The sequence below is a fragment of the Vulpes lagopus genome, chromosome 2 (assembly GCF_018345385.1).
Source record: "Vulpes lagopus strain Blue_001 chromosome 2, ASM1834538v1, whole genome shotgun sequence".
NCBI classification, from domain to species: Eukaryota; Metazoa; Chordata; class Mammalia; order Carnivora; family Canidae; genus Vulpes; species Vulpes lagopus.
Window position 1 is genome coordinate 175,940,735 of NC_054825.1, and position 26,336 is coordinate 175,967,070.

General features: G+C 50.5%; 2 protein-coding genes across 5 annotated transcripts in view; one reads left to right on the forward strand and one right to left on the reverse strand.

Annotated features, from left to right (window-relative positions):
• Window positions 1-17,488, forward strand: part of ANKRD27 (ankyrin repeat domain 27) — a 52,450-nt gene extending 34,962 nt beyond the window's left edge. For all 3 annotated transcript variants that reach the window (XM_041744254.1, XM_041744256.1, XM_041744255.1), the window contains 12 exons: window positions 253-450; window positions 1,640-1,699; window positions 1,795-1,914; window positions 2,789-2,833; window positions 4,872-4,994; window positions 10,482-10,679; window positions 11,645-11,764; window positions 12,097-12,258; window positions 13,385-13,496; window positions 14,771-14,849; window positions 15,033-15,105; window positions 16,133-17,488. In XM_041744254.1, coding sequence (XP_041600188.1) covers window positions 253-450; window positions 1,640-1,699; window positions 1,795-1,914; window positions 2,789-2,833; window positions 4,872-4,994; window positions 10,482-10,679; window positions 11,645-11,764; window positions 12,097-12,258; window positions 13,385-13,496; window positions 14,771-14,849; window positions 15,033-15,105; window positions 16,133-16,369 — 1,527 coding nt within the window. In that variant the 3' untranslated portion in view covers window positions 16,370-17,488. The remainder of the gene's footprint in view (window positions 1-252; window positions 451-1,639; window positions 1,700-1,794; window positions 1,915-2,788; window positions 2,834-4,871; window positions 4,995-10,481; window positions 10,680-11,644; window positions 11,765-12,096; window positions 12,259-13,384; window positions 13,497-14,770; window positions 14,850-15,032; window positions 15,106-16,132) is intronic.
• A 2,186-nt stretch (window positions 17,489-19,674) lies between these two features.
• Window positions 19,675-25,613, reverse strand: PDCD5 (programmed cell death 5). Of its 2 annotated transcripts, XM_041746594.1 has the most exons (6): window positions 25,457-25,612; window positions 24,765-24,802; window positions 21,955-22,016; window positions 21,115-21,206; window positions 20,156-20,227; window positions 19,675-19,863 (listed from the first exon to the last, which is right to left on the reverse strand). In XM_041746594.1, exons 1-6 carry the CDS (start codon window positions 25,520-25,522, stop codon window positions 19,816-19,818), a joined length of 378 nt encoding a protein of 125 aa, XP_041602528.1. In that variant the 5' UTR covers window positions 25,523-25,612; the 3' UTR covers window positions 19,675-19,815. The 2 variants fall into 2 exon arrangements, with proteins under 2 accessions (XP_041602528.1, XP_041602529.1); XM_041746595.1 differs by lacking the exons at window positions 19,675-19,863; window positions 20,156-20,227 and adding an exon at window positions 20,851-21,026 and having other exon boundaries at window positions 25,457-25,613.
• Window positions 25,614-26,336: the final 723 nt, after the last annotated feature.

Below are 26,336 nucleotides of genomic sequence, written 5' to 3' on the forward strand. Positions count from 1 at the left end.
CTGCTGCGGCCACCCCATTCTGCACGTGGGTGTGTCCCAGTTTGTTCAGCCTTTTCTTACTGGCTGTTGGGTTCTTTCAAAAAAGTGATGTGTCCTGCTGAGGTGACCTTGAGGTCTCTCTCTTCCTACACGTTTGCTTGGTGACTGGACTGTGGATGGAAGCAGGGCATGGACTGTGGCTGTGGGGGTCCACAGACATTGCGTGAGGCCTGGCGTGTGACTTAATGGTGGTATTCCCCATTTTCTTTGCAGTGTGTGAAGGCTCTGGTCTACTATGACGTGCAGTCGTGCAGACTGGATATCGGTAACGAGAAAGGAGACACCCCACTGCACATAGCTGCACGGTGGGGCTACCAAGGCATCATAGAGACGTTACTGCAAAACGGAGCGTCCACCGAGATCCAGAACAGGCTGAAAGAAACACCCCTCAACTGTGCACTAAACTCAAAGGTAGCTTTTTTCATTTCGGAGCAGCAATTTGATTCAAAAAAAAAAAAAAAAAAATCAATGTCCAGAGATGAGGTCTTGGCCGTGCAAACTGCATTAGTGCCTCAGGACCGAACTTGGCCTGCACCCTGTCTGCTGCGTTTGGGACCTGCTTGTTAATGGATTTTACTTATTTATATGATTTCCAACTTAACTGGCAGTTGTTCTCAGTCATGTTCAAAGAGCTGCTCCCAGCAGAGTTTTCCCCGGCCTCCGAGTGCTGCGGGATTGTGAGCAGACGGATTGTGAGCAGAGGGTGACAGGACAGCGGCTGTGGCTGAGAGACGCAGGGACACGGCCCGGGCCGTGGAGGCAGCAGGTGTCTGAGCTCTGCCTTCCTGTTTCTTCCTCCTTGGCTCCTAAACGCCTTATCCTATAAGGCCGGTTCTGAGCATCGCTGGGTTCAGTTTCTTCGCACATGACCTGTGAACGAACCAGTCCTTTCCCGCTGGTAGTTCTGGGAAACGCTCGGAGTCTGGCAGCGTGCGGTGAAGGAGCTCAGCCGTGGGCGGGTGGGGAGCGACAGGGCGCTTCGGTGGCCGCCTCGCCGCAGGTCGCCAGCCCTTTCCCTTGGCACAGGCTCTGCTTTCCGCCTCGTGACGTTTGACCGGCTGCTTTCACAGCTTCCATCTCTCCCACGGGGTTCTTTCAGGGCGTTCGTAGGAGAACAGTTCCTACGAACGTGAGAACATCACCTTCTAGGAGAACAGTTTTTGCTTTTTAAGCACTTTATTGAGGTATGGTTGACACACAAAAAGCTGAACTTGTTTAACGTGTACAGCTCAGGCTGGAGAGGCAAGTAGACACGTGTGAGACCGGCCCCGTCACCCACGCCACGGACGCGCCCCTCACCTCCCCAGGTCTCCTCCCGCCCTCTTTATGTGTCCCGAGTGCGGTTGTAGGCCGTGTGTGTCATGAGAACGCGACCTGAGATCTGCAGCAGCAGGTTCCGGAGGTTTAAGTCCCTGCTGCTCACCCCAGGGAGGGTGACCCTGGGGGAGCCCCGCCTGGTGGGGCCGCGGTTTCTCGGCCTCTCCAAGGGCACAGTGGGGCTGCGTGACCTCCTGAGGAGAGGGGCAGTAGCCGGGCGCGGGGGACACTACTTGGGTAACTTACCTCGTTCGGGATCTCTCACGCCCCCTTCTCGTCCCAGATTCTGTCAATAATGGAAGCCCATCACCTGCCCTTGGAAAGGAGGCGGAAGTCTTCAGAGGTGAGTGGGCAGGGCTGGCCTCGGGGGTCCTCTCTGAGACCGGGCCTGCTCTCTGGCCCTCACGAGGCCCTTCCCTGTCGGGCCCCTGGCCACAGGTCCCCGTGCAGCCCCCTCAGCGCCCCGCGGATTCCATCAGCCAGGCCTCCTCCACCTCCAGCTTCTCCTCCGTGTTGGCAAGCTCCAGACAGGAGGAGCCCAAGAAGGACTACAGAGAGGTGAGGCGCCCAGGTGGGAGGGCGCCGCAGCCCGGAGGGGACCCCGCCAGTATTTGTCACCCTGCTGCCTGCGTGGTCGGCTCCTGGAGCAGCTCTTGACTTTGGGGATACTGGGTGTGCGTGTGAGGGAGTGACGGAGGGAGAGAGGACGGCGTCTTCCAGGACAAGTCTAAGTAAGGTCACCCGTAGGCCCACAGATTTAAGATCATCTATAAACTACAGTATCTGCCCGCACGTCCTGCCCCGTAAGCATCCCCGTCCACCTGACGGGTCATTCCTGACTTCATACCGACATGTCGTGTCCTGTAACGTGATTTACAGCCTGTTGGGGTTTTTTCCCTCCATCTAAGTCGTCTGAGAGCTTGTCCAGCGTCAGCGCACAGAGCAGACCCTCCCACGGACGTGCCACGGCTCCTCTGCGTGCTTCCCTGTGGGTGGGGAGTATCCGCGGAGGCCAGTGACCCACTCTGGGAGGGCCCCATAAGCTTAGCCTGATGCAAAAGCACAGCAAAGTAGGCCGAGAGACACGTTCCAAAGTCTGGGAGAGCCCTGGCATCGTTCCTGGGAGGAATGTGCCCCGTGGCGCGCCCTCCGCTGTGGGATGATGGGGGCTGAGCTGTGGTTCCACAGGGCGGCCGGCCCCCTAGCCGGCACTTGTACTTTGTTCGCAGTGGCCAGGTTTGGTTTCATGGACCGTGGGTGGTACTGGGTTCGGTGCACGCTAGGACTCTCCTGGACGGCCTCCACGGCCTGGCCAGGCGATCCCAGGGGTGGCTGGAGAGACGCCGAGGAGAGCTTCTGGGTGGTCGGATGCTGTTATTTCTGTTATTGCTCTATTATTGAAGTCGTTTCTTAACATTCTTTTTCCTTTAAGGTAGAAAAACTTTTAAGAGCGGTTGCTGACGGGGATCTAGAAATGGTGAGTTTTTGGAAGCGCGTCTAAAAACGCTTCCTCTTGGTTGAAAAGAGCTGAGCCTGTGTTTCTTGTCTCCAGCTCAGTCAGGAGCTGTGTTCTGTTCACCTCGCACGGGAGGGCGGCATGTAGCGACTACGTGGCAGTCACGTAGGGGCAGGCGGACATAAACAGCTACGCAGGGAGCCTTTCCCACGTTCCTGTCCACGAGGGGGTGTGGTGTTGGCCAGGCCTGCCGAGTGCGGGGCACAGAGTGTGCGCTCAGCCCAGGTGCTGGCTGCGAGCACGATGCACAGGCAGGGCTGGTGGAGAGGAGGGTGGCAGGCTGGGGCTAGGGTCGGGGGGCTGGGGTCGGGGCTGGGGCCGGGGGTGGCCAGAGCCCAGAGGCACCGTTGTGGCCCCGTGGACATTGCTGTGGTGTCTGGGCGGGGGGCCGAGGTCTGAGGCTTGGGACTCCGAGGAGTCCCAGTTGGGGGTCCTGACGAGGTGGCTGCTCTGGGTTGGTGAGGGGAGGTGACCGTCCCAGCCCCCGCTGCAGGTGACAGGGATGATCCGAGGAGGCCACTGGAGAGTGGAGACGGCCTTCGTGGATTCCCTGGGCCACTGCCCCCGCCTGCCCTCAGCTTCCTGAAAGGCTCTCGCTCCGTCTCCAGTCTGGGAGGAGGAGGAAATTGGGTGCCTGTGGGGCGAGGGGCTGGCAGTCAGTCCTCTGACGAGAGCTTGGCAGTGCTCTGTGGTTCAGGGACGCCTGTCGCTGATGGTCCAGCATGAGGGGGCGCATAGAAGTTACTGGGGTCCTTGTATAACCAGCTCGGGATGCTCACGATCTGACCGTGGTCACTGACGTGCCAGCTTTTATCCGGAGGCCACGGTCAGTGCAGCGGCTGACACGTGGTCCCTCCGGGGGCAGGACGTGGGGTCCGCATCTGTACCTGTCCTCTCATGAGACTGGCCCCCGGGGACCCCGGCGGCCTTTGGGGGGAGCAGAGTGCGAATTCTTCAGGCCCTGACGTCAGAATGAGCTTGCGGAGTGTGATGGGGCTGCTCCCTGCGTGCCGCTGGCTGAGCCACGGTGGAGCCTGTGCAGGGCAGGGACTGGGACTGTCCCCGTGTCCTGACACACCGGCTCTTCCTTCTGTGCCTGGGTGAGGGCTGAGGCCGTTCACACGGGGTGAGCAGCAGCAGACTGCCCAGCGCCCCGGGGTCACCACCCAAACCGATCCCTGCCCCGGGCACCTGCCCCTCTGCTCCCCCCAGTTCTTGGTCCCCGGCCCTGTCCGTTCCAGCCTGAGGGGTGTCTGCTGTCAGGATGCAGAAGGGACCTGGAGGAGAGGGGGTCGGGGCAACGGCGGCTCCATGGAAGCCCTGCCCCTCCCTGCACGCACACGCTGGCCGCCTCCGTGCTCTCCAGCAGGCCTGGAAACGTGTTAATACGGTTTCCCATGTTCAAATTTGATGTCCCAGAGACTAGTTTTCACTGGAACATACATGGGACCTTTTGGCAGTCCCTCGTCCCTCCCAGGTGGCATCAGGCACTCCCCTTGTGCTCTCCCGGGTGGCGTCGAATAATCCCCCGTCCCTCCTGGGTGGCATCAGGCACTCTCTCGTGCTCTCCCGGGTGGCGTCGAACAGTCCACCGTCCCTCCCGGGTGGTGTTACACAGTCCCCCGTCCCTCCCGGGTGGCATCAGGCAGCCTGCGGGGCGGTTCTGGCACCACTGCCTGGTCGTGTGGCCGCAGCCACCTTGTTTGGTCCCCGAGCGTGGCCTTGCCCGGGCTGTCGAAGGTGTGCAGCCAGGTTATACGGCCGAGGTGGCCGCTGCTTGCCCCAGGACGAGGGTGAGCACAGCACCGCTCTGAAGAACGAGTGTCCATCCCAGGCTCTAGAAAGGTCGCTGAGGTCTGTGTGTCACCCGGAGGAGGGCTGAGCGGGGGTTGGGAAGCTGGGTCCTGGCCTGGGAGCAGGTGCGTGTGGGGCACCTGCTGCAGCTCGTACAGGATGAAGGAGTTTTATGTTCTCCTTTCTCCTTCCTGCGCGACCCCAGGTGCGTTACCTTTTGGAGTGGACCGAGGAGGACCTGGATGAATTGGAGGACGCCACTGCTGTGGGTGATGTCGACTTCTGTCACCCCCTGTGCCAGTGTCCAAGATGTGCTCCAGCTCAGAAGGTTTGGTCGGCTCCTGTCGGTGCAGCCAGGGGCGGGGCGGGAGGCAGAGGGCTCTCCCCCCAGGAAGGCCGCCTGCTTCTCAGCCAGCGTGTTACTGAGCGGCTGCCCATTGCTGTCTCCCCAAGAGGAGGGGATGGGGAGTCGTTCAGCTCGGGAGAGAAGCTGGGACTAGAGCGGCTCTGGGTGCAACCCGCACCCATGCTCCATCCACATTGCAGCCGCTCCCTGGGCCCGTGGGTCACAGGCGAGCGTTTGTGCGTGAGGGTGTCCACACACCTGCCAGGCCTCTGCGGAAGCTGCTGCGGGATCCACTGGCCACTCTCTTTGCTCACGTTGCTACGCCTTCTGCGGGGGGACCCTTCCCCCAAACGCAGAGGGTCCCACTTCCTCTACCCAGGCTCCCCTGGTGGTAAGGGGTCGCCAGGCCACAGGATGGTATCCCAGTCGGGATACTGACACAGAAACAATCCATACGTCTTATCCACATTTCTTTGGTTTTCCTTGTGCCCACATGTGCCTGCACAGGTGCTTACTTTTATCACAGGCATAGCTTGGTGCACCCACTGCTGTGCTGGAGGTACCGACCAGCTCCCTCACCACGGCAAGAACCACTCATGCTGCCCTTCCCCCACACACCTGTCTCCCTGCCACCCTCCAACCCCTGCGTTGGTTCTTTTTTTTTTTTTTTAATAAATTTATTTTTTATTGGTGTTCAATTTGCCAACATACAGAATAACACCCAGTGCTCATCCTGTCAAGTGCCCCCTCAGTGCCCATCACCCAGTCACCCCAACCCCCCGCCCTCCTCCCCTTCCACCACCCCTAGTTCGTTTCCCAGAGTTAGGAGTCTTTACGTTCTGTCTCCCTTTCTGATATTTCCCACACATTTCTTCTCCCTTCCCTTCTATTCCCTTTCACTATTATTTATATTCCCAAATGAATGAGAACATACACTGTTTGTCCTTCTCCGATTGACTTATTTTCACTCAGCATAATACCCTCCAGGTCCATCCACGTTGAAGCAAATGGTGGGTATTTGTCGTTTCTAATGGCTGAGGAATATTCCATTGTATACATAGACCACAGCTTCTTTATCCATCATCTTTCGATGGACACCGAGGCTCCTTCCACAGTTTGGCTATTGTGGACATTGCTGCTGTAAACATCGGGGTGCAGGTGTCCCGGCGTTTCACTGCATCTGAATCTTTGGGGTAAATCCCCAACAGTGCACTTGCTAGGTCATAGGGCAGGTCTATTTTTAACTCTTTGAGGAACCTCCACACAGTTCTCCAGAGTGGCTGCACCAGTTCACATTCCCACCGACAGTGCAAGAGGGTTCCCCTTTCTACACATCCTCTCCAACATTTGTGGTTTCCTGCCTTGTTAATTTTCCCCATTCTCACTGGTGTGAGGTGGGATCTCATTGTGGTTTTGATTTGTATTTCCCTGATGGCAAGTGATGTGGAGCATTTTCTCATGTGCGTGTTGGCCACGTCCATGTCTTCCTCTATGAGATTTCTGTTCATGTCTTTTGCCCATTTCATGATTGGATTGTTTGTTTCTTTGGTGTTGAGTTTAATAAGTTCTTTATAGATCTTGGAAACTAGTCCTTTATCTGATACGTCATTTGCAAATATCTTCTCCCGTTCTGTAGGTTGTCTTTTACCTAGATAACCGTCAAATCACCTTGCATTGGTTCTTGTACGAGCTGTGAGATTAGGTTGGGGTTCATTTTGTTTGCCAGTGGATGTCTCCCTATTGCACACCCCCTGTTGAAAGGACCATCCTTCCTGCATTGATTTGCTGTTCCTATTCATTTGCTAGTGTATGGTGTGGGTCCCCCTCCAGGTTCTGCCTTCTGTCCCACACATGGATCTGTGTGTCTGTCCTTCCACCAGTCCCACACTGTCTTGATTACTGTAGCTATAGGAAGCCTTTGGATGGGGCAGAGTGATTCTTCTTAACTTGCTCTTCTTTACCAGAATTTTAGTTATTTTATGGCCTGTGCCTTTCCTTGTACATTTTTTAAAAGATTCATTCATTCATTCATTCATTCATTCATTCGAGACACAGAGGCAGAGACACAGGCGGAGGGAGAAGCAGGCTCCATGCAGGGAGCCTGATGTGGGATTCAATCCCGGGACTCCAGGATCACACCCTGAGCTGAAGGCAGACACTCAACTGCTGAGCCACGCAGGCATCCCTCCATATACGTTTTAGAATAAGTTTGTTTATGTCTACCAAAAATCTTGTTAGGATTTCGGTTGGAATTGCATTAAAATCATAGATCAAACTGGGGGAGAAATGACATCTTTACTGAGTTGAGCCTTCATGAACATGGTATATCTCTCCAAATATTTAGGCCGTCTTTTAATGTCTTCATCATTTTGTGATTTTTAGCATACAGATCCTGTCCATGTTTTCATAAGTGTATACTTAAGTATTTCATTTTCTTTCGAGAAATAGTAGATGGCATCGTGCAGTGTAGTATGCCCTTGTGTGCTAACTACTCGATGTGTGTGTCCCATACTGAGAAAATTAATTTGTCTGCAAAACAGGTATAGTGGTGTCATCATTCATTGTACAAGATAATATACTGCCTTGTAACAAGCTTCACTGTGGGTTATTCTAACCCAGTAATGTTGAAATGAGTAAAACGTTCATTCACATGCAGCTTTTCAGCTCACTCCAGGGTCATGTGTACACTGGGGATGTGCAACTTTTGTTCTGTCCCCATGCTGCAGGGTGGGCTCAGCCCAAAGAATGGTTTCTCCTATGCAGACTGCTATGAAAAGTGTAGGGATTAGAAAGGCAGGTGATGTTTCAAAGGATACGATGTGAAGTGATTGGACTTGGGGCCCCAGCAGTGACTGTTGTTTGGCCAGAGGCAGTTAGTGTGTCTGTCACTGTTCTCATCATTGTCCTCGGCTTTTTCCTACCTCATGGTTCACTCATTGTAACAAGAAACTGGATTACACGTTAAAATAACTGCTGGATTTATTGGATAAAATCTTAGTTCTCTGCTTTTTTTTTTTTAAGATTTTATCTATTTATCCGTGAGAGACACAGAGAGAGAGGCAGAGACCCAGGCAGAGGGAGAAGCAGGCTCCATGCAGGGAGCCAGATGTGGGACGATCCCAGGACTACAGGATCACACCCTGGGCCAAAGGCAGGCGCTAAACCGCTGAGCCACCCAGGCTGCCCTCTCTGCTTTTTTTTAAAACCTCTTTTTCTGGTTTTGAAATTTCTCAAAAAGACATAAAAAAACATTTATGTGGAAATTGCTTCACATCTGTGATTTAGCTAACCACCCCCTGGCCTCACCTTCTTCTAGCTCACTGGTGTGTTTAGAGTGTTTATTTTGTTTTGTTTTTAAAGAATTTATTTATTCACAAGAGAGACCGAGAGAAAGAGACACACAGAGAGAGACAGAGAGGCAGATGCAGAGAGAGAGGCAGACTCCCTGCTGAGGGACTTGATTCCCAGGATCCTGGGATCATACCCTGAGCCAAAGGCAGACGCTTACCTGAGCCACCCGGGCACCTCTAGGGTGTTTGTTTTAAAAACCCTTGTTGAGGGACGCCTAGGGGCTCAGTGGTTGAGCATCTGCCTTCGGCTCAGGTCATGACCTGGGGTTCTGGGATCAAGTCCTGCATCGGGCTCCCTGCATGGAGCCTGCTTCTCCCTCTGCCTGTGTCTCTGCCTCTCTCTCTCTCTCTCTCTCTCTCATTAATAAATCAATAAAATATTTGAAACAAACCCTTACTGACGTAGAATTTGCACCCAATAAGTGTCCCCGTGTGCAGTGTACAGTGTGATGAGTTTCTGCAGATGTGTAAAGCCATGAAGCCGTCACCACAGCCCCGATCCAGAACACTCCATCGCTTCTGAGGGTTTTCTTGGGCTGCTTTGAAGTTCTTGCTCCCCTCGTCCCTCCCCGTCCCAGGCAAGCCCTGGTCTGCTCTCTGTCATTGCAGACTTGTTGGCATCTTCTAGAACTTCATGTGAATGGAAACTAGACAGTACATACTCTTTTGAGTCTGGCTTCCTTTCCTCGGCAGAACGTTTTGAGATCCACGCCGGGTCGCCCGCCCTTCCTTCTTATTGCTGTCTTTTGTTCAATACACCATAATTTATCTAATAACCTGTTGATGAACATTTCAGTACTTTCCTGTTTGGGATTTTGTGAAGAAAGCTAGTGTGAGCATTTGTAAACACATTTTTATATAAATGTATGTTTACTTGGGTAAATACCTCGGGGTGTAATTAAGTGCTGGATTGTGCAGTTAGTGTGTGTGTCACTTGATAAGAAGCTTCCAGTTTTCCAGGGTGATTCTCCATTTTCCATTCCTGCCACCAGTGTGAGAGTTCTAGTTGCTCCACATCCTTGTGACTGTTCAATGTTAGCCATTCCTACCTGTGTGCGGTTTCATTGAATTTCTTTACTCCCTACTTCTTCATCTCTTTGTTCTTTATTTTGTGGGGTACGATTTACAAGCAGCAAAATTCACCCTTTTAATTAGCATGTTTTTTTTGCCAAGAGAACCTTTTTAATCATCAGAAAGTGAGCTGGATAACCAAAGTTTTCATCCCTGGCCAGGACACCGACATAGTAATTTTATTATCAAAATGTGGGATTCAGTATCGCGATTTAATGTTTGTTTTCAGTTGTATGGCTAATAAATGTTTCATTCGTCCTTTTAATTGCTGATTGTTCTTCTGTTGGCATGACTGATTTTAAAACCATTGTGAATCCACAGACTATCTCCCCAATATAAACATGTATCTTTCTTCTTTCTAAATCTTTTGCCTTCTTTTACAAATTCATATCGTCTAATTGAGTTATAAGAATCTCTTGTTATTAAATTCTGGTTGGTACATGTCCTCTGTTGGGTCCACGTAGCCACACACTCTCTCCCACTCTGTGACTTGCCTTTTCGTTTTCTTGATTGTGTCTTTCAAAGAATAACCATATAAAATTTGCATTAAGTCTAGTTTTTCAAACTGTTCCTTTATGGTTTTTGCTTTTCTGTGTCTCATCTAAGAAATCTTTACTTATCACAGCATTGCCAAGATTTTCTTGTGTACTCACTCCAAGAACTTTATAGCTGCAGCTGTCAACGTTTAGGTCTGTGATGAATTTTTAATTGTTGTGTGCGGTGAGCTAAGGGTTGATGTGCAGTTTTTCCATATGTGGATGTCTTGTTGTTCGGACACCATTTGTTGAGCAGACTTTGTTTCCCATTGAATTGCTTTGGCATAAAGAGGGCATCATTCCAGGGGGCTTGCTCTTGGAGGTGCACGTAATCTTTGGTATACCTTACCTTTCTCGAGTTGTAGGAATTCACCTGTGGGCAACCCGATTCTAGGTCCCACCGTGACCCTAAATTTTGCACAGGGGCTGCAGGGGACAGATGGCTTTAATTCCTTCAGCCCAGTGTCTTAAATACTAATGACATTTCTGTCTCCATCTTCTGCATTTGCTAGAAGCTGGCAAAGATTCCTGCCAGCGGGCTTGGTGTGAATGTGACCAACCAGGATGGCACCTCCCCGCTGCATGTGGCTGCCCTGCACGGTCGGGCGGACCTCATCCCCCTCCTGTTGAAACACGGTGCCAATGCTGGTGCCAGAAACGTAAACCAAGCTGTCCCGCTCCACCTGGCCTGCCAGAAGGGCCACTTTCAGGTACGGGTTCTGTCTCCTGGGCAGAGGGCTTTGGGTTAGAACTGTACTTGGTGGGAATGCTGCAGAGGCAGAGGGGGTGTTGGCCCAGAGGACAGACACATTTCCTTCCTCCCAGCAGTGAGATTCTGTGCTGCACATGGAAGAACTGCTCTATACCGGAACACAGACCTCTGGAGCTTCTGGGGGTGGGCCTTCCCCCTCCCTTCCCCGCCCCCCACCTCACGGCCATTCACTTCTCCGTAGCACAGAGGGCATCATTCTGTTTCTGACCCCAGCAGGAGCTGTCTATGGTGCTTGGGTGTTGGTCATCGAGGGCTCTACCTACAGCCTAGCACCTTTCATCCCCAAGCCCTTGGCCTTTGTCCGACACTTTAGTACTTTATAGAGAATGGCCCTATGGAGGGGGTGCAAGAGAGAATTGTGAAATGATGGAGTTTTTCAAAGTCCTAGATTTCTTTTTGAAAATTACCAGCTTAAAAAAATTTTTCCCTCACTAGCTCTACCGTAAGCTTTTAAAACACAAGAACCAGGGGTGCCTGGCTGGCTCAGTTGGTTAGATCATGTGATACTTGATCTCAGGGTTGTGAGTTCAAACACCATGTTGGGTGTGGTGCTTCCTTAAAAAATAAAAGGAACCAAATCAGGTCTTCCATCTCTCTTGTAACAGCTCACATAGCACTTCAAACATCAGTTATCCCATCTGTAGAACTAGAGTAATAATTCCAGCCCTCCAGAGGGCAGGTCACATGATGACATGGACAAAAAAATTGCACTAGCACGTTGCCTGGTGGAGGAGACCCTCAACAATGTCTGTTGCGCCCCGCTTCACTTGGCTGTGTTCTCCTGAGTCAGGCGTGTCTAAAGAGCCTCCCAAATAAACTTAGGGGAAAGTCGTAAGGATGTCAAGTTAAAGAATTTCTTCTATAACTTTAATTAAAGTTGAAAATTTGTCTTCTCTGGGCTAGGTGGTGAGGTGTCTATTGGATTCTAAAGCAAAACCCAATAAAAAGGATATAAGTGGAAACACACCCCTCATTTATGCCTGTTCCAACGGCTACCACGAAGTAGCGGCATTGCTGTTACAGGTAAGGGCCCCCCAGCCCTGGAGCTGCTGATACTCGTCAGTAGTGGGGTCCTCATTGTTGTCTGGCATTCCTTTTGTTTTTGTTTTTGCTTTTGTTTTGAGAGAGAGAGGGAGCAGCATGTGCTAGCCGGGGGTGGGGAGGAAGGAACAGAGGGAGAAGGACACAGAGAATCTAGAGCAGGCTCCATGCCCAGCACAGAGCCTGACACCGGGCTCGATCTCACCACCCTGAGATCATGATCTGAGCCAAAATCAAGAGTTGGACGCTTAACCGATTGAGCCACCCAGGCGCCCCTCTGGCATTCCTTTTGATTACACGGTTTCTCCTTCTAGCACGGGGCCTCCATCAACGTCTGTAACAATAAGGGTAACACAGCGCTGCACGAGGCGGTGATAGAAAAGCACGTCTTCGTGGTGGAGCTGCTTCTGCTTCATGGGGCATCAGTTCAGGTGGTGAACAAGCGGCAGTGCACCGCCATCGATTGTGCTGAACAGGTGAGTGGGCGCTTCAGGGATTCCTTGTGGTTAAACCACATCCGACGTAGCCATGGCCGACCTTCGAATCGCTGCGCTTGGAGTCTGTCAGTGTGGCTAAATATCAGTCCTTGGTCCCTGGGTCAGAGCTGGCCTGCCCGGGGAGCCAGGAGCCAGTCTTTCAGGGCTCGCCTTTGAAGGGGTGCATAGAGGTGCCCCCCACCCCCTGTCACTGCAGGTGTGGGCACCCTGGTTGGCCCAGGGACGAGACATCAGGTGCTCACGGGGAAGCAGCAAGCTGAGGCCGCGTTCTGGGCTCACCCTCCCTGCACTGGGCACCTGGGGTCTTAGCACAATGGAGAAATTTGGTTGGTTGGTGGTTCTAAGACTCCCTGAGTTATTCTCCGTGTAAGGGGATTGGATGACCAGTTCCCCCCTCCTTCCTGTGCTGTGGGTGTTGCACAGAGAACTGGTGAGGAGAAGCTTCCTCTCCTGGGAGAAGCGAGCTGTCTCCTGTCCCCATTTTCACATTGAGTGTTTTCATTTTCGACTCTGGATACACAGCTAGTAGGCCGTTAAAGGACACTGGTGTCATGTAAAAGTCCCCATAAACCCAACGTACTCATAGGCTCATCACACTATTTTTCAGTGACATTTTTTTAAAAAGATTTTATTTATTCATGAGAGACACAGAGAGAGAGGCAGAAACTTAGGCAGAGGGTAGAAGCAGGCTCCATGCAGGGAGCCCGATGTGGGACTCGATCCTGGGACTCCAGGATCACACCCTGAGCCAAAGGCAGAGGCTCAACCACTGAGCCAACCCAGGCGCCCCATTCAGTGACATTTCTTCACAGAATTGAAATATTTTAAACCTTCCCTGAGCAACTTTCTTAACTGATGATATAGATGAGTGTTTTTTATTGAGTACTTACTATGTGCTGGGCCTTCGGGACCTCATGGTAACTGCGATAAGAGATCCCGTTATCCTGGGCCCCCGGGGCAGGGCTGCTCCTCCCCTCGAGGCCCTGTGGCTGCAGCTTCCTCTGCCGTTCTGCCCAGGGGCACCAAGACTGACAGGTCAAAACCAGGCAATAACCTGCTAAGAGTGAAAAATATTACTGTTAACCTTCTCCCTTTCAAATTGTAGAACTCAAAAATAATGGAATTACTTCAGGTGGTACCGAGCTGTGTGGCGTCCGTGGACGACATGGGCCAAACAGACCAGAAGGAGTACGTGACGGTTAAGATCAGGAAAAAATGTACGAAGTTACATTCTGATTCTCAGTGTGGGCTTATTGGGAAATTTGTGAGTGTTGATTGAATTGTGAACGTAGAATGTCATTATACTCATGACTTGGGGCGGGAGACGGGCACCGAAGAGCCGTCCGTTACTGCCTAGCTCAGCAGCTTGTTTTGCTCCTGGTCTTCTGGTTGCTGGGGGTCATGCCTCCCAAGGGAGTGAGGTGGCCACTCGGCCTCCCTGCCAACTGCAGAGGAGGAGCAGTCTCTGGGAGGTCCTGCATGCTGCGTGGCCCAGATCCAGGCTTTATTCTAAGCATTTCCTGCTAACTTTAAAGGTTTTTCATTCATTCATTCATTCATTTGTTCATTCATTTTTAAAATTTTATTTGCAGGTGTATAGAGATTATTGGTAATTAGAAGAGTAGTTGGCAGACATGGATAGGGCTGAAGTTTTTTGTTATAGTCTAGATAGGGCCCATGCTCTATTTATTTTTTAAAGATTTTATTAATCATTCATGAGAGACACACAAAGAGAGGCAGAGACACAGGCCGAGGGAGAAGCAGACTCCCGCGGGGAGCCCGATGCAGGACTCGATCTCGAGACTCCAAGATCACGTCCTGAGCCAAAGGCAGATGCTCAACCACTGAGTGCCCCAAGTGCTCCTGTTTTAATTTTTTTTTTAAGATTTTTTTTTTTCTTTTGTAAGCAGTGGGTTTCAAACTCACAAGCCTGAGATCAGGAGTCATGTGCTGTACCACTGACCGAGCCAGCCAGGTGTCCCTCTATTACTTTTTATTTTTATTTTTTAAAAGATATTGTTTGTCGGGCAGCCTGGGTGGCTCAGCGGTTTAGTGCCGCCTTCGGCCCAGGGTGTGATCCTGGAGACCCCTGCGTGGAGCCTGCTTCTCCTTCTGCCTGTGTCTCTGCTTCTCTCTTTCTCTGTGTGTCTCTCATGAATAAATACATAAAATCTTAAAAAAATATATTGTTTGTAGTCCAGTGACGTGAGTAAACCCACTTCTGTCTCTGGATAATCCTGAGGTTGTCTGACCACAGCTGCCTGTCGCTGGAGAATATCCGTGTGTATTAATAAGACGTGTCTTTCCTTTCCATGGGGCTTCACGTGGTAATAAATCGCTACTGATACGTTTCTTTAAGCAAACAGCAGTGCTTAATTTTCTAAATTTTGTTAAACTAAGAAAATTGGAAGGTTGCACCTATGCTATGACTTTAAACCAATTCTTAGACTACTTTGGAAGTTTTCAAAGGTTTGTCCTTTTCTGTCTACAGGGAACTCAAAAATGTACGACCTGCCAGATGAACCTTTTACCAGACAGTTTTACTTTGTCCCCTCAGGTGGTCAGTTTAAGTGAGTATAAAATTTGAGCTGGTTTCTGTGCTTTTGATCCTACTTTACTTACAACGCAGGCCGCGTGTGCGCCCCGTCGGGTTAAAGAAAAGTCTGCGGCCACCAAATGCTGCCACCTGGTGGCCAGCCGGGTGCTTCACACCACTATTTCAGACCCCGATTTTACTTTGTTTTGGGTTTCAGGGGAAGGACTTCAAGGGAGATTATGGCAAGAGATAGAAGTGTCCCTAATTTTACTGAAGACTCTCTGCATGAGGTGAGTTGTTCAGCGCTGGCTCATCATCATATTTCTTAAAGCCTGGCTTTTTCCAAAACAAATCCATGGTGCACTCATTTCTCATATCATGCTTCCCTTCTTTGCGAGAGCTAACAATTAAGGTGAGTTCATTAGCGGGACAGCCAAGAGTACACACTCCCTTCATTGAGAACGTAGAGTGAAAGGGAAAACGGGAAATAAGGGCACGCGTGGAGAGAGGCAGCGGGGCACGGTGTGTGTACCTGGCGAAATAGCTCAGCTGCCGCTAGTGTGAGAATCATTGATGTCAGGAAGAAACCGAGTTCGTATGTAGATGGGCAGACAATTCTCCAGATGTGGCCTAGAGCTGCTCCTGTGGACACGTCCGCGTGTGGCCGTCCTCCTACAGCACGGTTTACCCACTCGCTGATAAAGAGAAGCTTGCTTTACATTCTGTTGTACTATTAGGTGACTCTTCTCAGAAATGGGACTTTTCTTATTGCTCCTCGTGATATATGACGGTTGACGAGAAGCAGACTTCACAGCCTGTGTGGCATAGGCTCGCTGAAGCAGCTATACCGAAGTCCGAAATCTTGTAGAGGACTAAAGCGATGTTTGTTAACACGACTAATTTCAATCTGCTTTGTGACCTTTCATGACTTTGCTAACAGATGTGTTGCTGCGTGGGAAACCCGCAAACTTTGAAATCTGCTCGGGTTCCACCGAGTGCTTTTCTCTTGAGCTATGGGGACGTCAGGCAGGTTGCTTCCATTTGCCGATCCCGTGTCCTCAGCTGTAAACGGGGGCAGCGATTAGTGCACACTTGTTACGAGTCATAAAGATTAAATGTGCAGACAGGTGGTGTCTGACGCATGGCGTACGCACACCCCATACTGTCCCCCTGGGGATGTCACAGCTGAAAATTATGCCCAGAAAGTACCAGGCACATTGGGTGGCAGGAAGCACCCAAGAGCACTGTTCTTGCTTGTGTGGTTTCTTGTTTAAAGTGCAGTGCAAATGAACTGCTTGAATTGTACCGTTTCTTCAGCCAGGGAGGCAAACAGTCACAGGCAGACAGAGCAACCTGCCAGACCAGAGCAGATCTGAGACTGCTGACAGAGGAGGCGGCAATCGGCCCGAGAGGCCTGGACCGAAACAAAGCGTTCCTGCCAACAGGCGGATGCTGCGCAGACACACAGTCGAGGACCCAGTCGTATCCGTGAGCCCAGGCTCCGCCGGCAACCCAAGCACATCCCCAGAGGCCGATATCGCTTCCCAGTCTTAACGGTGATAGCAGTTGTTACATCGGCTGCCAAGTGGGTCCTCGGCAAGGAGGGGCCCAGCGGGAACATGGCTGAGAACGAGAAAAGGGCTTTCTGTTGGATTTGCAAGAAGAGCAGAAAGTTCCTGAGTTTTTCTGTGGCCGAGGGAAAGAATGCAACCAAGAAAACGATCACCATGTCTTTCCTCTCCTAAGCTCACGCGTTCCCTGGGAAGGGAACACACACCAGTTCCAGTGGGGTCCAGATCCCTGAGAGCGGGCGAACGTTTCTGCTGAAGCAGTAGGGTTCCCTGGCTACCGGCGAGGTTTCGTCACCAGATTGTGACCTCCTCCTAACGAAAGGTGCTAACCTCCGTGAGGTGGACAAGTGAGCAAACCACAGGCTGAAAGAATTCCTCCTTCTGGGGTAAACTGCGGGGAAGCAGTTGAGGTGCCATGGTTGTGGAGGCCGGGCCAAAGCGACACGGGGGAACGGACAAGAGGACCTGGGAAACGTTCCTTTGCAAAGCAGCACTTGAACCCAAAGATGCCTACATGCCATTGTGATGTTCGTTTTAGTGAAAAGGACATTTATGACCTCTACTACGCTATGTATGTGGGGAAAGTTGCGTGTGACTTTTCTTCCAACAGAGTAAGTACAGATATTTGATCACTGCACACGTGCACCTGTATCAGTGTCTCTCGAGACATCCCCGTCCGTTAAAAACCTCCCTTAGATGTCCCTCCTGATGGATGGTTACTGAACTAGAGAGATTTGGCACATCTTTTCTTAGTCTTTTGATTCCGATTCAAAACTTGCAGCACAAACCAGGTCAGAGTTACTTTCAGTTAGAACTTATTGCCATTTATTCCTTTTTATAAATTTCTATAGATTATACTCTTATTTTTTTATGTTACTAATTGGTCTACAGCCGCAGATATGGGTTTGTCCTGAGTACCTACCTTTTCAAATAACTTTGTAATATGGAAACGGTTTTGTGCATGTTCTTGGAAATACTTGTGTATGTATAGAAGGGAGGGGCTGATTATTTTTCTACAAAGTAATTTATGATTTCTAATTTTCTAATGTGCCTTGGATATGTGCCAAATGATGGGAAAGAAACAGTAAACTTTATGATTCTTGAGCGTGTCATGGTGCACTTTTTTAATGTCTTGCTCTGGAGATTGGGGGGGGGGGGCGTTTCTCAGCCTGTCTGCTACAAACATGCGCTCGGCGTATGGAACGATCACCCCCCACTGGATGGATGTGTGTATTTCAGTTACTAGATGTCCCTTAAATATGTAAACTGCATCATTCAGAGCAGACCCTTATCCATTCCCCTGCTTAGGCCTGACAATCTAGTAGGTGCAATCGCGAAGGCTTTTAAATCAGAACAAAAATGAATGTAATACAGCTTTTTAGCTCAAACAGAAATAAGCACGGTTGCTTTGCAGACTCCTTTGTCCTGATTCATTTTTCCTCCTTTTCACCAGTTTTAAAACAAAACTGCCTGTATCGGCCAGTTGTTGTGGTTCACGGTCACCCTAATTAGGAAACTGTATCCTGTGCAGTTTATCAACACAGCCAAGTTGCAAATACACACATTTGGTATCACCTGATTTTTTGGGGTAGTACAATATAATCTTGAAAACTTTTAGGTCTACTCCTAGTTGATTCTAACAATTACCCCGATTGGTAAAATTGTCAAAGGAGGAAACAGGGTCAAGAGAAGGTAATGGGGCTGATGCTTGCACTGTCAGAGCTGCGGTTGAGGCCTGCTTGGTGGGGTCATCCGAGTTTCCAGGGTCTCCTGGAGACATAAATACCTTGAATGAGACAGTTTTAGGGGACAAGCTGCTTCTTGAGCTACTGTGGTCATCAGAAGGGTGAGCCACCCGAAATGACCACCTCAATTTCTTTTAAAAACACATGCTTTTCTCCAATTGCTTTCCCACTTTAAACTTGACAACTCAAATTGGTAATGCCCAAATTTCTGTGTAAGAATGTTTTGAATTCAAAGTATTGTCAAATTAGGAAGCTCAGAATAACCACTCCTCATTTCCGAGGCCGAAACGTACTCCACCCCCCTTTTCCGCCTTCTAGAGCTTCTATCTTTCCATTCTCAAGTGTCTCTGGAGGACAAGGACGGGTGTGACGATTTAAACACATTCATATAGGCATTTGCTATCAGGACAGTGGTTATTCTGTAGGAGGGAGCATGTTAACAAAACTTGCTGAGTCTCCCTCCAGGGTTTTTATGTAAATGAGACCAAAAGCAAAGTTCACTTGTAACTGGGATTCTTTAAAATCCCCGAGCGAAACTTACGTTTGACTGATTTTGTCCCTTTTAAAAAAATTTGATGTAACCATTCCACTCATTTGTTTACTCAGGAATGCTAGATGCTCCCAACACTTGACTTTCTTTGTTGGCCGCGGTTCCAATTTCAAGTCTCAAAAAACTGTAACCTCTCAAATACACAGTTTAAACACAGATCAGCAGTATGTGAGCTAAAGCAGATGGGGACTGTAAAGCACTTTTCCTGCTACTAATCCTGTTCACCTCTCAGAATGTTCCGGACTTCCTCCTGGCCTGGAACCTCTTGAAGGTTACACCAAACAGCTCACCTGACAGGTCAATTTACTCGCACAAGTTTTAAAACCTAGTGGGTGGAGAGCCCAACAGAAGAGATGACAGTTAAGTTACCTGCAGCTTTTATCTGTGAAGAACTCAGAATATTTCTACCAAAATGTCTTAACTGCTCAACTGTCTCATCTGGTCTTGATCCCTAGAAGGCACTTCTCTTACACCCACATTTGTTACCGTTGAGGTATCACCACCAGTATCTCCCAGTTAGCCTGGTAACCTCCTACAACGCAAGCATCACTCTAGGTACACGGGCTGCCTGGGCCACGGGGGATACTTGTCACATCATTTGGTCTCAGTGCCTTTGAAAAGCAGATTATAAATGAAACCAAAGCTAAGAATTTTCTTAGAATTAGGTTGAACGTAAGTACTACCTTCAGGAAGAAAAATCGTTTACCTGGTTTCAGAACCTAGGCCTTGGAAAGATGTTAGATATTAGAGTTGATTCCTCTCAATCCATGGGTTTTAACTACCACAATATTACTGGATGCTATTTTCTTCTTAAGTGAAGAGTAAGCCGCTTCAGTTTCTGCGAAGGCCATCTTCCTAAGGCTAAGGTCACACTTGCAAAGGACGAGGTTCACGCTGCCACACTTTTTAGAACTTGGTAGGAAAAGAAAAAATTCAAAATGCAGATCTCTGTTCATTCAGCTATGATACACAAACAACTCTGCCCAAGAGTTATTTTATTTTGCATAACAAGTTTATTTTTTTTAAAAGGCATTTAGACAATAAACAAAGTAAACAATCAGATCTTCACTTCTACCCAGTATTATCTGTCTTAGAACTGTTCCATTAAGTTCCAGTCTCTAAACATCTTAAATTTCAATAATCGTCCTCTTCATCAGAGTCCATGACTTTTCTTCTGTTGAACTGGAGGAGGGAAATTAAGTGAATGTCATAACACGTTTAATAAGGCGTAACTCAGACTCTGAGAACAACAAGCTCTACCTACTACAGCAAGACACCAGGTCTTTAAAACAGCTTAATGTTTCAGGTCTACGGGGGAGGGGGAACGACAGATCCCCTCGGCACTTTCTCCCCAAACTTTCACAAAATGGAAATGTCTATGGGCTGAAACATGTTTTGATATGGTGTGTATTTAACACTTAACACTTAAAACAGCAATCTTTTTCTTTTGCCACGAGCATTTGGGGACACTTACTTTAACTGTGGTTTTCTTTTCTGTTTGTTGGCTTACTTTTTCAAGGATTTCTATTAAACCTTGTTCTGATACCTAGGATAACCAGAAAGAAAAACAGTACTAAGAGTTTATCTCAGGAGACAATGGTTTTAATCATTCTGGGATGTGGGGGAAGAGGTCAAGAGGGAAGGAAAGGCAAGATGGGAGGGTCTAACTAGCAGTTTGTTCCACAAGAATTTCGCTCTGCGAGGCTCACTTGAGGAAAGGTAAGTACCCATCGACATTAGCTTTCTCAGGAGAGTCCAAGGTTCCCGTCGTTTAAGAACACCTCCATCACCACCAGCGGACAACCACCTACACCAACCGCTGTTAAGGGTCAGGCACAGGGACCCGTAACAGAGGGTCTGCCCCGGAGAAGCGTAAGTGCAGGAGAAGTCACTCAGAAAAGATGAAGCAGTCGTCTTGTCTCCGGTGCATGCTCAGCGTAAGGGGTTCAGGGCAGAATGACTCCCGCAGGCTGTGGAGGCAGCAGGTGCAGGTGGGGCTCCTCTGGATCTTGAAGGAAGGTCAGGCTCACCAGAAGACGCGCATCACGGCGTCACAGCAGCGCACGTAATAACCAGAAATTTTAGCACCTCCTCATTTGCAAAACAAGCTTAACTTCCATCGTTGGCAGGACGTTAGTCGGTGTCACTGACAAACCTGCCTCCAGTGCAGAAGCAATTGGATGCTGACCCTAATGGTCCCTGGTTACACGCCCATCACTCACAACACCAGGGAGGGAAGCAGCAGAGGGTTTTAGGAAAGGCAATCAGTTATCTTTTAGGATTTATGGCAGATACAACGATTCCCTCCTGTCTAAGTGCCTCACTGAAATAGTCACCAGGAATTTCTGTAACCAGAAAATGAAGCTGACCTTGTAAAGATGTTTGATAAAGTTAGGTAAGAGGTAGAACCGCCTCAAGGCAGGCCAGGCTTACCTTCCCACTGAGTTGTCCGTATCTTGCCATCTGTATGAGGTAATTCTCTACTGCTTTAGTTTTTTCAGGCTTTACAAGTGCTAAGTTACTTACTAAAAAGAGAAAGAAGGAGTCAAAACTAAATGCACTTACAGGACTTAAAACTATGCAGTGACATTTCCAAAGCACTTCACAGACGCGGTGGGCAGATGGTACTATTACCCCTCTTACAGAGGGGAAACTGAGGTTCAGCTGTGCCAGAGCCAAGGTTAAACCTGGGTCCTCAGATTCTAAGCCAGATGCTCTTTAATATTTTTTTTTTTTTTTTTTTTTAAACGACTGCCCTCTGGAACACAGTTTCTCTAATACCACACATTCGGAATCGTGATCATCCACCTCATGATGCTTCTACACTGTGCTTCAGGCTACAATACAAAATTCCTAGTTCGTCCTGATTGGGTTGTTTTACTACGTTTTCCTTCATTGGTTTGGTATTAGGAAAAGTTATGAATGTACACTGAAACAGACAATAACCCCCCCCAAGTCTCCATCCCCCACATCAACGGCCAGCAACATTTTGTGGCTGACTCGATTTAAGAGTTGTTTCTTGTAAATCTTACCTAATGTGCACTTGGAGATCATCTCCTTGGTAAGAGAGAACTGACCTGGTATTGTTGATAATGATTTAAATATATTTATTTAGATTTATAAACTTCACATTTCCTGCAGTATTATCTGCATCGTGTTTTTAGGTTAAACAATATTTAATCCAGAATTTAGGCATGGTTTCATAGATCACTGCCTATTCAACTGACTCAAGTCAATGTTATAGAAACAACTTAAAGGAAACAAGATGCTTACAACGGGCCCGGGCCGACTGATCCAGGACTTGGGCTAAGATACTGTTCCTCATCTCTGCTTCCCTACAACAAAAACAGGTCAGCAAAATTAGAACTATGCTGTCAGCATTCCTACCGGACATACGAAAACAACTTCTCCCCATGTTTCCCGAGACGGAAGGAAGCCTGCCGTGTGCACGGAATGTGCGACAGTGGGCACTGTGTGGGTGGCAGCACCATATTCAGCAAGAAGAGTCCACCTCTGCCCTCAAAAGCCAGCTTCATTTTATGTGGGTGGGTGTAGACTAGACCTACATCTTCACCGTTCAGGGGGGAGTTTTAGTTCAACCACCATTACCAACATTTATTCAGTACACAGTGTGTGAGACGTCCGAGAAATTTGTAGTGAGGAGAGTCCAAGGTTCCAGGCAATTAAAGGACCAAAGGATTAATCTGTGTGGTACTTTTAGAACTGAAGAAGCTGAGACCTAGGGAAGCTGTAACAGGGACACAGGTAATCATAGCCAAGCTAGAACCAGGCCCTATGTTTCTTTTCTTCTCAAGATTTATTTATTTGAGAGAGCCGATGACAACACGTGCCTAAGTGCGGTGAGGGGCAGAGGAAGAGAAGAGAATCTTCAGACTTGGTGAGCGCAGAGCCCAGCGTGGGACTTCATCTCACAACCCATGAGATCATGACCTGAGCCAAAACCAAAAGCTGGACGCTTAGCGAGCTGAGCCACTCAAGCTGAGCCCAAGGTTTTGGACTCTCGGTTCCACTTTTCAAGTGGGCAGAGAGTGAAATTAAAACCCTGCAACTATCCTTGCATCTTTCTACCTATTCAAGCGGGAACTAGTTCAGATTCATAGGACAGTGGTTTTCAGACTTTTATTTAAGCAGCAAAAAAAATTTCCCCCCAAATGAAGTCCTTTAGGGAACTTAATACACAACACAGACAAAAGCAGATCCCCTGGCTGAATCAGAAGAGGAGCTGGGGCTGGCTGTACCACCTGACCACCCCCTCCTGAAAAGGTCTAGGGACAGGGCTTACAGCCCATTTCCACAGGCCATTTCCTTATTGCTCCTGAGTACTTCAACCCTGCTACGAACAGCCGTTACTGTATTTTACTGAATCTAAGATGCCATCGGTTGTAAGATGCACCATAGTTTTAGGTACCTCTAAGAACAAAACAAAAATAAAAAACACCCCAGCTGAGTCTAGCAGGAGACCCTCACTCAAAGCTGGGGCATCAGAGTAACGTCCACAGTACAACAAAAAATATGCCAGCGGCTCAGAAAGGGACAGCAAGGAAGGACAGAGGCGTCGGCCTCAGCCCTGAGTGGAAGAAAAAAGTTCCTCTTAAGAGTTTGAACTTCAAGCTTTAGTCTTACAGGTTTGCTGTCTCAATTTAGGCTGCTTGAGGGGAAGTGGAATCTCAGGCACAGAATTTAACTTTAAAAGGTCTCAGGTTAGAAATGTACCCAAGTGATGATGGCAGAAACAAAAATAAATCTTCTCTGGAAGAATCCAGGACAAGAGTGATGCATAGGAGACATATCCCAATCTGTGTTAAAATACGAAAAAATGTACGCCTTAGAATCAATGAAATTCATGTAGTAGTTGCATTTTCTTAGCACCACTAACAAGCCATGTAAGGATGGAACCTTCTTTGCCTTGCCCATTTCTGTAGATCCAGCACAGTGCTTGCCCCAGACCTAGTGCTCGATGAATATCTGCTGAACGGGGGGCGCGTCGGCGGCTCAGTGGCTGAGCATCCGCCTCTTGGTCCTGGCTCTCTGGTCCTGGTCTCCAGGTCATGGTTTCTTGAGCCCCGCCTTGGGCTCAGAGCCCAGAGGAGAATCTGCTCAGGCCCTCTCTCCCTCCCTCTGCCCCTCCCCTCACTCACATGTGCACTCAGCCTCTAAAATAAATAAATACATCTTTAAATATAAAATATATATATTGTTGCTGAATGAATGAGTTAAATGGCAGCACGATGGAAAGAGGGGAACATGTGGTAGTGTTCCCTAATTAAGTACAGAGTTTCACAGAGTTTAGGTTCTGCAAGATGAAAAAGTTCTAAAGATTTGTTAAATAATGAGAATATAAATAACAAAGTTATTTAAGTTAAAAACTGTTATAAGGGCAGCCCAGGTGGCTCAGCAGTTTAGCGCCGCCTTCAGCCCAGGGTGTGATCCTGGAGACCTGGGATCGAGTCCCGCTTCGGGCTCCCTGCATGGAGCCTGCTTCTCCCTCTGCCTGTGTCTCTGCCTATCTCACGAATAAATAAATATTGTTTAAAAATTGTTATAAAAAAAAGGGGAAAAAATTGTCATGAAAATTTTATGTATTCTTAAAAATTACAATTAGAAAGAAGAAAAAACCCAGATAACTGGGTCTTCACACAAAAAGTCTGCTATGCATGAGCTGCCCTGCCGTGTGTCGGGAATAAAAGAGCGGTAAGAACAAGGTAACAGTCAGTGCCTGTAGAGCATAAATGTGAGGCGCGGTGCCCGGTGCCCGTGTAATCCTCCCCGCGGCCCCGTGGGGCAGTCCTATTATCAGACTCATTTTAAGGTTAATCACAGTGCAGCAGAGAAGCAAACATCAATCAGCAATTGCAGTACAAGGTGAGCATGCGGAGTTCCTTACATGCACGTTTCTTTACTTAACAAATCATGAAAACACCCTGATCATGGGGGGGGGGGCGACAACGATAAAAAACCTCTACCCCAGAAAAACCTGCAAAACTCCTATGCCTATCAAAATAACTGAAAAAAAAAAAAAAGGGCAAACCACCCTTCAAAAAGTTCACAGCTGCAGCCCCTACCTGTGCTTTGCTTCCTGCTGGGCTGCATCACCAGGATCCTGGGGAGGGGGAGAGACACATCTTTTAGTCGAGGAATCTCACTTAAAAGAAAAACAACAACAACTAGGAACCACTTTCTTGTTTCTGACACTTTCTAGGCTCCCGCAGGGGCCGACATCAAATTTTCAAGAGATCGTGAAAAGCTGGGCCTCCCCGCAATCCGCGGGAACGGTTTCGACTCACTACCGCGTCTCGGTAAGCGTCGGACCCCGCGATCTAGCAGCAGCCGGGCGGGGGGGGGGTCCCCTGTGCTAGCGCCCCGGCCGCGCCCCTCCCCCACGCCCCGCTACAGACCCCCGGCGGAGGCCCCGCCCCCTCCCCAGCCCCGCCCCCTCACCGCGGAGGCCCCGCCCCCTCCCCAGCCCCGCCCCCCGCCGTCACCCGCCGCGGCGCTTCTCCCCCGGGAGGAGGCTCCTCCCCGCACCCTCCGCCCCGTCAGCGAGGATGCTCCCCGGCCCCCGCCGCGCCCCGCTCGCGCCCGGCCAGGGCCCCCGCAGCCCGCAGACGGCCCGGGTGGAAGGGAGTCGGCGCCGGGAGGCCGAGAGCCAGGGCGGCCCGGGGAGGCCGCACGCGGTCGGCCCGGCCGCCCCAACGCCCCCGCGCCCGGAGGCCCGAGCTCCACCACGGGCGGCGGCGGCGGCGGGCGCGCTCACCCCGTGCTTCGCCTGCAGCTCCGCCAGCCTCTGCTTCCTCAGCGCCTCCAGCTCCTCCTCCGCCATGGCGCGGCCGTCCGGGGCGAGCAGCCGCCACCACGCTCCGCGGGCCCCGCAGCCTCGGCGCGCGCACGGCCGGTCCACTGCGCAGGCGCCCGCCGCGCCCAGGCAGCACCAATCGAGCCCCGAGCCGCGCGCGCCGCCGCCAGGGCGCCGGGAGAGGCCCGAGGGCGCGATCGCAGGCGGGGGGGGCGGGGCTCCCGGGGCGGGGCGGCTCGAGCCCCACCTGCTCCCCGCGCGCCCCCGGGCCTGCTGCTCTCGCCCCGCGGGACGACGGTCGGCTGCAGAGGGGCCGCCGTCGCAGGTGCAGCCCGAGGGGGCCGCGGGGGCGCTGCGTGCTCGCTCGCGTTACCTCCGCCTGCCCGGGAGGCCGCGGGGTCGGGGGCGGGGACCTCAGCTGTGGGCTCCGGACGGCTCCGGGCTTCGGGGACCCCCCCGCGGCATCCCCGGGGCTCCTGTGTAGTTCCAGACAGCGCCCCCGACCCACGGACCCCGCGGACCCCCCGCCCCACCGACCCGGTCCCCACGGACGCCCCCGCCCCACCGACCCCAATACCCACGGACGCCCCCGCCCTACGGACCCCAATACCCACGGACGCCCCCGCCCTAGACCCCAATACCCGCGGACGCCCCCGCCCTAGACCCCAATACCCACGGGTGCCCCCGCCCTACCGACCCCAATACCTACGGGCGCCCCCGCCCTAAACCGCTCGTAGGAGCAGCTGCGCCCCGTGGGTGGGGCATAGTGTGCGGAGGGGGCCGCTGTGCACTGCTCGGCCTCTAACCCCGACTCCTGCAGGTTATCCACCTGCGGTTTTGT

Excerpts from the sequence above, each read along its gene's own strand:
- PDCD5 (XM_041746594.1), bottom strand. The coding sequence starts at position 25,522 with ATGGCGGAGGAGGAGCTGGAGGCGCTGAGGAAGCAGAGGCTGGCGGAG. Across the intron at positions 22,017-24,764 it reads CAGCAGGAAGCAAAGCACAG|GGAAGCAGAGATGAGGAACA; the intron begins GTAGGGGCTGCA and ends TTTTTGTTGTAG. Across the intron at positions 21,207-21,954 it reads TCAGTCGGCCCGGGCCCGTT|TAAGTAACTTAGCACTTGTA; the intron begins GTAAGCATCTTG and ends TTCTCTTTTTAG.